The sequence below is a fragment of the Aethina tumida genome, chromosome 1 (assembly GCF_024364675.1).
Source record: "Aethina tumida isolate Nest 87 chromosome 1, icAetTumi1.1, whole genome shotgun sequence".
Lineage (NCBI taxonomy): Eukaryota > Metazoa > Arthropoda > Insecta > Coleoptera > Nitidulidae > Aethina > Aethina tumida.
Genome location: NC_065435.1, coordinates 55,015,138 through 55,027,540, shown reverse-complemented (window position 1 = coordinate 55,027,540; position 12,403 = coordinate 55,015,138). Strand labels below are relative to the sequence as shown.

Genomic DNA, 12,403 nt, shown 5'->3' with positions numbered 1-12,403 from the left:
ATGTGTTATTTTCGGTGGAGACCAGAATTAGTCTAAAATCAGCCGATCCGTGTTGGGAAACAAGCTAAGCTCTGTACTGCCCGACTAGTCCCCAAATATAAGGGAGGAAGTGTAATGTTTTGGGATGGGATTATGATTGGTGAAAAGAATCCTTTGATTACCATTAGACATTCATTAACCTATCAAAGGATTTAGTGTTATAATCTGTAGTAAGCCTCTGGAGAGATGCTTTTAGTGATTATTTCCTGTTTATGCAAGATAAAGTTCCTCCACATACCACCAGAGTTGCCAAAAATTGTTTAGAAATGGAAGGTGTGACCGAATTAGAGTAGCCTTCTTGTTCGCCGGATCTTAACCCATTGAACACTTAGGCAATAACGTTAAAAAAAATTGAAACGCGTCAAAATATTTCTGGCAACACAGAATAACTAAGAAGCTTTAGAAGAATGGGGAAATGTTTCCCAAGAAGACATTAATAATTTAGTGCATGCCTCGTCAAATTCGAGCTTGTATTGCTACTAGAGGTGGCCACACTGATTATTAGATTAGCAAAAACTTTTTATTTGTTCTTAAAATCTAATTTTCCGTAAAAATTATTTTCTGCACAATTCACATTTTGTTATTTGCTCTTTATAAAAGTTGTTTTAATTATTCTGACTGCAGTCTTGTAGTAAAATTAGTTTGGATAAACAGCATTTTATTTTAAACATACTTTTTTCCCAATGACACCGTTTCTCGTTAATATTAATGATTATATGTTTGGTCGTGTGTATTTTATTTTTAAAAATTTCATACTAAATGGCAAAAAGTTGTTGCTAACGAAGGCAATTATATTACTGATTAAAAATAAAGATTTATTAAAAATTTATTCGTTTGAATTTAATGTAAGACAGCAGTACTTTCCAACCCCCAAATAGCTCGATGCACCTTTAATAAGTATTATAGGTTCCACGTAGTTTGGGATGGCACGTGGAAACTGCAAACTGCAAACAAAATTTTCCGATAATCAACTGTACATCACTCGAAACCGCCGCACACAAATAAAACCAATTCAACAAAAACGAATAATGTAGACAATTCATCCAGCTGAATTCGAATCCATCAGTTCGATGTCTGTTGCAAATATCCATTCGCATTGCATGCCCATATAGATGGTTAATTTCCTTTGTTATTCTTGCAAGCACTTCCAATTACAGTAAGTGACCGTGAAACTGAAACACGGCGTGTGCTTTAGCGATTACACGATCCGCCGGCGAATACAATTGTGCAGACAGCATCGATGTCTCGGTTGATGTGCGTTCCAGATAATCACGTGTCCTTTTTAACTACTGGATTTGTTTTCCGTTTCGCCGTGCTCGCGTTCATCTCGACCCGTCCGCAAATTGATTTCAATTATTCGACGGCTCGATTGAAAAATATTTATCCATTGAGGTTTTTGTTGTATGTACGTAAGTGAATGTAGCGAGAACGATAGAATAAATAAATCGCCGTTCAAACATTAAATCGCATGACGCGTTTTTTCTTTACATTTTATCGGAATCCAGTCACGCATACTGCGCATTTCTCGTTTCATTTTGAAAATATTCGCACGTTCCTGTTTTTTGTTTTTTTTTTTTTTCGATTATTTTTACGTACGTTTAGTAAAAACGCATCGCGGTTTATAAGGGTTCGTTGTGCATGCAATAATTTTATGCCCACCCGTCGGGGAAAACCGCGGATTCTGTTTTTTCTTTATTTTTTTCCGCCGCGTAAATAAATTTGGTTTTTTATTGCACGACAAGCATAAATCCGCATGGTGTATAAAATGGCATTTACAACGGAATCGATACTGGCACATCTCGCACTGAGCCAGCCAGCCAGGGCTACCCGTTGACAAGATAAGGTAAATAGGGCGCGTATTTTCATAATAGAACGGCGCATCAATCATCTTCCAATGTGTGGTGTGCACACATTTGCATGCGCCCTTTAAAAAGCATTAAAGTTTGCGGAGTGTATTCCATTGAGGGATGAAGACGAGAGAAAAACATTTTTGTGCCCGACGTGTTTATCGCGCGGTTTCCCTTTTATTAGCTTTTCTTGAACAAACAGACCTTCATCAACCGTATTACCTTGCCTCTACTGAAATGGCGAATTAAAATACGATGGCTGTGTGTGAGGGAAAATTATGGGCTTATTTGCGACGCATTTAGGATTATTTTTTTTTTATTTTATTTTAGAAGATTAATGGTATTAATAAAATAATCAAAAATCTAAAGGGTAAAGTACATTACTTAAAATTTATCAACACAATTTTTATTCATGTATCAATAAAACACAATAATCTAAAGTAATAAATGATAATAATAATAATAATTGTTACTAAATTTATTTATTATTTAACGAAAAACTCACTTTAGTGATAATTATGTTACTTTAGATTGATAAGACTGAAGGCATTTTAATAAAATTACTTAAGCCGGCCAAATAACAGCGAAGGTGCTAATTACAATAACCATTGTTCTTCATTAACACATGAGAATTAACGATCAGTCACAAACAATTAACATGTATGATGCACACCATCCAAGGTCGACATGCCTATAAACAAACCATAATTAAACCAGAAGGTAATAAATACAATTTAAAAGATGTCTTTTCGAACACCATTTTTTCTTCTAATTATCTATAAAACTAGGAGATTACGTTTAAATAAGTCGATTGTTTATCGTATTATTAAAAAAATTAGAGAACAAGTAGTGGCTACAAAAAAAAATGTCTGAGTTCGGAAAACTGGAAAGAAAATCGATGACTGGATAACTCGAATGTCAAAAAACAATTCAATCTTATCGCCAACTAAAATTAAAACCAACATGGAGGAAATGGGACTTGCTGAGATTAGTTCAAGGACTGTGAGAAGATGGTTAGTGGATAAGGGTTAGTTTGACACTAGACCTACAAAAAACACTGGTCTCTACTAAAAATGTGAAAGAAATGTAACACACCGCCAAAACTCTTGGACCCCTTAATATTTTTGGGAATAAAAGAGAGAATAACATAATTAATTGTACATAATTTGCTGCTTTATTACAAAGGTTTTTAGAATATTTGTTTGGTTTGGTGTAACATTGATAGAGAGAAAAATAAAAAGAAACTAGAACCAAAAAAGTAGATTATTTAAATATATAAATTTCAAAATAATGTACATACAGAAACTCTAATACTCTCTATGTCTTCCACTGTTTTAAAGCAATATGTTAATCCGCCTTAGCGGAGTTAAATTATTAATGTCTCTTTGCGAAATGTTGACCCATTCGTCTTGATTTGCTATAATTAGCTCCTGATTAGTTGTGGGTGGATTTAGTCACTTTAAAATTGGTTGATCTAACTCGTGCTCAATCGGATTCATATATGGTATGTTCGTTAGTATTTTGGACTTTCCATGTGCGGTGGAGTCGAGCCTTGTCCATAAAAATGAAATTTTCTCCTAGTTCTTGTCTCATGGGTTGAATAATTGGTCTGATAACATTTTGGAGGCAGATATTACCTGTTAATATATGTGGATTATGAATTAGTGATGTTCATTGACCATGCATAATACCACCTCAAAACATTTCGGTCCCTCCCTGACATTCAATTACTTCTCTCGAAAAAGTCAGTTGTGCGGCACGTCCTGGTTCCCTCCAGACCTTAAAACGCCGCCTGTCACTCGTTAAACCGAACCTGGACTCTTCTGAAAAAATGATATTTCTCCACTGCGATAAAAGCCAATTTATGTGCTCTCTCATTTAAGAGGGATGGCTGTATGTTGCCTAATAAGTCTAGGCACTCTTAATGGTCGTCGACATATTAAATTAACATCAGTAAGTCGTCGTCGGGTTGTAGGTGTAGAAATCAGTCTACCGTAGGTTCTTCTAAACTGTGTTCTTACTACTGGGGCAGTAACGTTACGGTTGCGTCATACAAAATTGGCTATGTAACAATTCTCAATTTCATTTGTTATTCTCAAACGTTATCCACCTGGTCTTCCATGCACATTTCTACTTTCTTGGAAAAGTCGTACTATTCTGATGATCTAGAAATGGCAAGTGTCGTTAAAATTCGATGATTTGACCAACCCTGTTGATGTAAGGCTATTATTCTTGCTCTATTAAAATCAGAAATTTGATTTCCAGGCATTTTTTCACAAGTGGATACAAATTATTAACGTTGCCATATTTATATTCAGCTCAATTGGGAAAAATGTGACATTTTGCAGAATAAGAATGTAGTAGTTTTTATACTGTATAAAACAACAATAGTAAATTAATATTATTTTGTCAATTCATGTTAAAGAAAAGGCTAGAATTTTTTAAAAGTTGCTGTAATAATGACTACTACTGTATGGTGTAATATGGAAAGCGTTCAGTTGATATAAGACTTCATTGAATATTAGTATTCAAAAATAATGGATTCAAAACAGTTTTTACTGTATGAATCTATCCACGTGACACATCGTGGATAGCCAACGGCAAAGACTAACCACAAGGTCACGTTTAAATTGCAAAACTGAGAGAATGTGGTCGTCGCATACGGACAGTCATACTCCGTTTAATATTGACCTAAATCTACTGGTGATCGCAATAGTACCAATCTATGCGGTAATTGTGATATATTTGAATCCATTAACATTTTAAAGCAATATGATTTTTAGTCCAAGTTCAATGGAATTAATCACTTCATGTAGAGAAATATTTTCTATTATTAAAAGCTATTCTTCTTCCACGTCTGTGAAGATGATCTTGTCTAACACCAGCATATAATATAAACTGCACTTTTGGTTTTTATAAAACACGGTTCTTCTCACGTTGTTTAAGTTATTGTTGCGATAATATAATAAAACAAAAATAAATTTGCCATTATTTCATTTTCAGGTGAAAAGGAACAGAACAAGCAAGCGTGTCTAATGATAATAGGCAAGATAGTGGAGGATCCACAGAGTGGCACGTGTCTGAACGTGTCCTATGCAGATATCAACGGTCCAGTGGCGAATTTCAACCCGACAGGTTCGCCATTCGCCCAACAAAATTCGGGTGGTGCCTTCAACCAGTCAACGGCCAGCCTCAATAGCGGTCTGGGCACTGTGTCGCAAGGCATCATGCTCAACGGCCTCAATCTGAGTCTCAATTTAAGCACGCCCGGTCAAAATGTAGGCGGAGTGACGCCCCAACTCTTGGATCACATCAAGGTGTTTTGCATTCTATTTATTTTCAGCAACTCACGTACAACGATCGAACTAATTTGCTAATTCATAAATTTGTTGTAGCTCCAACTGAGGCAGAGTGGTTTTTCGGAAACTCACATCTTAGACATAAGTTCAGCTTTGTCGGTTCTAGCTAAGTATGGTATATTGGCTGTGGGATTAGGACTAGGCGGCGCCCACGGTGGCGCATTACCTAATTACCTAAGCGTGATGGAACAAGCCGGGGCGGCGAATAATTTCGGGCCCATTGGACAAGTCACGCTGGGTGAGTATCTAGGTGAGAGCAATGATTTTTTTTTATTATTATTATTATTAATAGCGTAGAAGTAGTAGTAGTGTACAAGAAATTTTAATTGGCCGCTTGATTTCAAATTAACTATTTTTGGAAAACATTTTCTAGTCGATTTTTTAAAATAGTAAAAATTTGAAATCGATTATTTAATTGCGACTAAAGTAATTTAATCATCTGAAATTAACTAAACAAATATTGCCTGTATTTGGGCATATTGTTTATTTGTTTCTACTAAACAAAACTTGCAAACACAGTCACACCCATAACAACAAATTTATCACACTAATTTATAATCACATTTATTACACTCAAAAAACATGCAAAACCCCGAAGTTTCCAACAAAAAATGTTCATCATTTATTATCTTCAACTGAGTAATTTGTGTCTTAACGATTAATTTTAAGATAATAAACATTACATCTTTCTGATGTGCTTTGACAGTGTAAAGTAATTATATAAATATTTGCTTGTGTCTTCCATAATTTACTTTGGTAAAAATGAAAATCATGTTTCCATTCTTGTTACTATTGTCTTTCCAGATCCATCGTTTCCACAATTTTATAAAAATTACCACCTGATATTAATGTACAACCTTCTCGTTCGTCATCATTTTTGTTACCACAAGCTGTGTTGGAAATAATAAATGAAGATCATCTTTCGAATGTACGAAATGTTTTAAGTAGAATTTGCTCGAATCATAATTTGGAATTGTTTCTTAAAATTTTAATGAGGCAGGAGTCTCATCAGGAATATTATATCACCATCGAGAGGTCGCATTCCACCATCATCAAGCATTTTTGGGGTTCACCCGGATCTCGATCACGAGTCCGCCGCTTATAACACAATTACTGCACAATTACAACCTTATTTTTTTCTTTTCTCGATCCGCCTCTTTAGCACGGTCAAATTGGTGTTTCTCAGGTGCCAGCAGCCCCACACCTAGAGCACCCCTGGATCGATTCGATGGACCATTCGATCCCTTCCGGCATCAATCGTCGTCCGCAGCCGCCGCTCCCATATCCATAAACAACAACAGCTTCGGACTGGGCACCGGTCAACAAATGGCGACCGTCCTGAGCAAGAGTCCCACTCCTGCCGATGTGTCAGCACCGAAAGACTCCAAGAACGTGGAAATAGCCGAAGTAATCGTAGGGGCCATCCTAGGTTAGTATTTTGTCTATCAAATGTTTGTAAGTTAAAGGACGGAGTGTGACGACTTCTAACGGAAATGATTGGTCGAGAAGAAAGCTGATCAGTGGCAAAATTATTTCAGGTCCTGGCGGACGATCGCTGGTGGAGATTCAGCAAATCAGCGGGGCGAACATCCAGATCTCTAAGAAGGGCATATTTGCGCCGGGCACGCGCAATCGCATCGTCACGATAACAGGCAACCCACATTCAATTAACACTGCGCAATATCTGATCGAGCAGCGCATCTCCGAGGAGGAGATGAAGCGCGCAAGGAACACGGGTCTCGGCGCGCTAGCCATGCAGTGATTTCCCTGACCCTGTCCCCCGCCGTACTTTGACGCCAACGACTGTTACTACGCCAAGGTACCGCTCGCCTAGAGTTGTTGATGTTCGCGTCACATTTTTGTGTCGCGAACGACGTTGTTGATGGGAATCTCGGTGGGCTTTTTCCTTTTTGTTTTTTCTTTTTTAGTCGGCTCAAGTTCTCGACGCGGATATGGTCCATGGCGTGGGACGGTGATGCAAAATTTGTCGTTTTCCTAGTTTTAGTTTTTATTGTGAAGAAAAACAATCGGACGCAAGTTGTTAAGCAAGTCAGAAGTTCGGTCCGAGCAAAATATTTACTGTGAAATTTTTTAGTCAAATATTGCCAATTCCATTTTGTTGAAGTGGTCGGATCCGGCAACCCATAAACACCGACCTACTTTTTGAAAGTTTATTACATTTTATGTATTTCTATTATTGTTACCATTGTATATGTTATTGTTTATTTATTGAAAGCTGCATAGTGACCCTTGCAGTATGAAATTATATATATACACATAAATATGTATATGTATATAGTATACCTTTCTCATAACTTGTGATTTGTTTATATATAGTAGTCTATGAAATCTATTTTAGGTAATACTGAAACAACTGAAAAATGCATTCTTGACTATTAAAATTGTTTTAATTGCACATAGAATTGTGAAACTGTTAACAGGAGCTGTATTTTAGGCCGGAAATTCTTTAGAGTCGCTGGAACTTGAAATATCTCTTTTTTCAATAGTCAAACGTCGAGCAAGTCTTTGGAATTTCCCGGAAAATGTTAAAATTTTATTCTAAATTATAATACTTGTTAAATTTTTAATTGAATTTTAAAAATTATATTCTTGTTTTCATAAACTTATATGAAACGAAAGCGGTGTGTCACATGATCCGCCCCCCCAAAATTTGGAGGGGCTCAACATTGACGTGGGAAACTATAGGGATCTGATTTTATAAAAGTTTTATATTAGATAAAATGTCTAATTGAGATTGTGATTACTTCATCTTTCATCGTTATCAACTCTTGTGGTCTCTATCACAAAATTCATTTACCAAGATTTGTATATAATTTCATTTATTAATTGGAAACATTCATCCAAACATTTTTTAGCAAATAATTTTTATATTGTTTTGTGGTTTTTTTACTGGTTTAAAATTTTGCTTTGGATCTTTTTTATAATAAATAGTACACTGTCGAAAAATTTAAGGGACATTGGTACTTACGCGTGTATTTTTGACAGTGTATTTTAGGTACTGTGATTGGTAATGTTCTTTTTCTGTGCCCACGTGGCCTCATTTCCCAAAAATGTGTACCTGCTATAGAATTCAGATGAAAATATATTATATACAGAAGAAATATATAAAATGTCCTATAAAGTATATTAAAAAGATCATTGTTTGGCTGGCCAAAGATTTATTCATACAACCAATCTTGATCATTAACAAATTATCAGTACATTCCTACATGTTCTCAACTGTAGTCTATAATTTTAAATACACTTGTTTTACTACTGCTAACATGTTAATAATCAGGAGCTTGCATGTAGGAAATTTGGAATACACTATATAACAATTAATAAATATATTTCCTGTTGTTTAAAATTATGACAAGGTCGACAAATTGTGAAAAGTATTGTGAAAAGCAATCAACAACAATATGTCTCGCTATACTAGATATAATTTTAAATTCTGCTTAACGTTATAGTCAAATTACTAGAAAAGCCCCATAAATTTTATTAATAAAGTGTATAAATTTAAAAGTTCGTGATAGATAATAAATTAAAATCATCTATTGCAATTAATGTATATAGCCATATCTCTTTTCCAATAAAAAATTAAATATTTAAACTTATCGAGAGATTGCCCTAAATAAATTAGTAAATTAATAAAACATTTTATTTTTTAAATTCAAATTAAGGAAAAATATCTAGATTAAATAAAAATTCTGCTTCTCTAACTCCAAAGGTAAAAAGGTGGTGGTTAATTAATTACCGTTACTAAACTACGAGCTGCATTTTGATACAGGCGGTATTCCAAATATTTTACATTGAATTTTCATTCCCATTGACACTTTAACTATGACATTACCACCATTACCAATCATAATAAAATAAATGGGAAGTCATGCATGAAACAAACTGTATATAGTCATAGATACTTTAGTCATACATTTATATTCACATTTCTGAGCTGTTACTTCTTCTGATAGATCTATATTATATATAATAAATTATATTATACCTGATAAAGTATATACAAACATAAATGTAACTCAGATTATATTGTTGTTAATCGCATGTTGTTAATATTGTTAATTGTTTGGGACATTTTATTCTGCGTTATACAAAAAAAAATATATTTAACAAAGCCGTTGACTAATCGAAATGACATTGAATTCAGTCAATAGGACAAGTCACTTTCTAAGTAAACATCCAAAACATTTTAAACTCAACTTTTTATTAATATAATCAAAATCGGACGGGATTTTATATACAAAGTGACTGGTCTCCAAGCAGACGTTGATCGTTCCACAATTTGTGAAATGGTCGTAACCTTGCCACCATTTACATTGCATGTAGCTAGAATACAAGAAAATATATATACATATATAAAAAAGTCTAGAATTCATTAGTATGTAACAATGTAGAAGAGTAATTTAATGATAGTTCTATGCAGGTGTTAGGTAAGAATGGAACATGGTTTAGAACTGGCGTTCCTCCGTTTGCAAAATATTCGTCCAGTCGAGACATGTTCGACTGTTCCAATTGGATCGCATGCATCGTATAGACACGGGGTTTTTAGCTCCCTGCATTTACCACCCGAGAAAGGATTCCATTTTGTTGTACCCATTAAATGTTTTCGTTTGCCCACGGTGTTCGGTTGGTTCTGGTTCAGTTCAGTTTCCATCGTCTCTTCATCGAGAAAGAACATGCCGAAAAGCGACAATCGCAACCAACAGATCTATAAATATATACACATAAGTTTCCTCCTAATTCTACAGTGTTTACTTCGGACACTCATTAAATTCGATGGTTGACGGCATGGTTAAAAATCTGCCGCCGTGCACATATTATTCTAGTTGTCTAAGTGTATGTGATGCGCCATATATTAAATACTTATATATCCCATAGAATTAGTCAGTCATATTATACTTGTATGTCTATTCTAGACTTCGTCGTGTGTTGGGGTCGTTGGAAATAAGTGGTATGAAAACATGGTTGTGTCACGCAACCTAAAACAGTGTTTAAATGTCGATTTTGGTTTTCTGGTTTATTTTTTTTGTTATGGTCAGGCGCAGGTTTTTCATTGCGCGTTACCAGTTTTAGCCGCTTCAAATTTCAAGAAACCCTAAACACAGCAAAGCTGAATCGCTGAGCCAGTGTCAAATCTTTTAAAACCCTAACATCTGCGGAAAACTCATAGTTTCTACCTCAAGTTTATTTGCAACCGAGATAAACTCCAAATGTGTACAGACGTCGTACGTACGTGGTACATACGTTTCGTTGTAGATAAAATTAAACTTAAACCACGCTTTGTAATAGAGCTTATTTTGATATTGTATTTCCCTTAAACTATACGGGTCATTGTTAAACAAACTTGTAAAAACTGTACAGATTTGATGTTTGTCCTGTACCATAATTCCATTTCCCTTGTACATCATCGGTCAGAAACTATGGCTTAAACTGTATATACAACATAAACTGTTGCTGTGATAACACATCTGTGCGGTAGCCGTTCAAAAGAGCATTCATTAAAATTAAAGAGAAAAATAATCAGTAAAAACCATTGTGCAATATTATCATTCGACGTCTCATTATTATCTACATAATATGTAGCGGTACGCTTGATGGACCCAAACTGAACGGTTGCCTAGAATTTAGCTAGACTAGTTTATTAATTATTATAGACAATTTTCAGTCATGTGGTTGGGTGAGGTACTTTGCTTGCCGTTTTTTCATGTTTTATTTGGATCCGTACGTCCCGTCATGGTTGTGTCACACACTGGGCGGGCGCAGCTATCACCAATTGAATGCTCAAAGTTTAAAGCGTAAAGTTTTTGCATTTTACATTGAGGAATGTGGGCCCCGACACTGAGTCAACAAATCAATGCAATTACGAAGTGACCTTTACTGTCGTGTGTAATATTTTCTTAATCGTTAGATTTTAAATTTATAGAGGTTTATGAAATCATTTTCTTTCAAATGTGTGACGTAACCGTGGTGAGACTCGACGGGTACTCCTACTATTTCCAGTCTTACACGTAATCAGTGAATTCGTCGGGATGCGGCTGAAGAACGACAATGAAAATCTGGAGGGAACTGATTATGATATTTATATATTTATGGAAACATATATGAGAAGTACCTTCCGGATTTTTATTTACTTCGGCCGAATTCAGACTATTTATTCTAATAATACCTATTATTATCGAGTTATTTTTCCTAGTTAGTGTAAATATTTTATTTTTGTATAAATATTGGTTGAATGTTTATTTTTGAGTATAATTTGTCGAAGCAAATATTTTATATACATATATTATATACTTTCCTGTTGCTTTAGTTTTTAGTGTCTAATTAATATTATAGAATTTTAAGTTCTGGAATTTGTATGGGTTTCTCTCTTTCTAGCAAAACTCGGCCTATTTATCTCCTTACAAAGAACCATACAGATCCGCCAGAGCTTAAAGATAATTAGTCTTTTATTATTGATTATTCTGTAGCTGATAAGTAAAATCAGGGGGGCTAAAGGTACCTTATTATGTGACTGGGTTTTGAATGTGGCCATTCATTGGCTTTGATCAGTTACCAAAATTATGTGTTGATCGTGTTGAAAAACTGCACTATTTAACGCCCTTGTGAAGGGCATACGAGCACCATTATGGAAGATTTTACTTAAATATTTGGGTTTTATTTTTATTAATTTTAGTTTCACTTGTATATATAGGTAAAAATGTAATTGTCTTCAAACATGTAACGGTTACATTTTTGCATATGTAAGTCACTAATTTGTTATGTACAGTGATATATTTTAAAAGTTGGTAAAACGGGTTATATCTAGTTTTCAAGTTGTTTTGTTTTTGAAACACTGCTGCAAACTATGGTATCCGCGAGTGCAGGAATATGATATGTTTGGTCCAACAGTTCTTGTACCATTGTTTGTGGTTCCAAGGTTTTAAATAAGTTAGTCACAGCATTGTCAAACACACTATAACTCAATAAAATCCATAGTGCCATATTCGTATCGTATTTATTCATTATACCTCATCAATTTTTTGTTATATTACACATCACCATCCATTATAGAGCGTCTAATTGCCTGAAAATGTGTGTAGATTTAAACCGACTTCTCTGTGATATTAAGCTTTAAATTCGTACAAGAGCACAGCCAATTAT

General features: G+C 34.8%; 1 protein-coding gene across 11 annotated transcripts in view; it reads left to right on the top strand.

The window, feature by feature from the left end:
- Window positions 1-12,245, top strand: part of LOC109603010 (RNA-binding protein Pasilla) — a 107,983-nt gene extending 95,738 nt beyond the window's left edge. For 7 of the 11 annotated variants that reach the window (XM_049961665.1, XM_049961663.1, XM_049961664.1 and 4 more), the window contains 4 exons: window positions 4,890-5,203; window positions 5,282-5,495; window positions 6,408-6,674; window positions 6,784-12,245. In XM_049961665.1, coding sequence (XP_049817622.1) covers window positions 4,890-5,203; window positions 5,282-5,495; window positions 6,408-6,674; window positions 6,784-7,007 — 1,019 coding nt within the window. In that variant the 3' untranslated portion in view covers window positions 7,008-12,245. The remainder of the gene's footprint in view (window positions 1-4,889; window positions 5,204-5,281; window positions 5,496-6,407; window positions 6,675-6,783) is intronic. The other 4 variants (XR_007547070.1, XM_049961668.1, XM_049961669.1 and 1 more) reach the window with 4 other exon arrangements.
- Window positions 12,246-12,403: the final 158 nt, after the last annotated feature.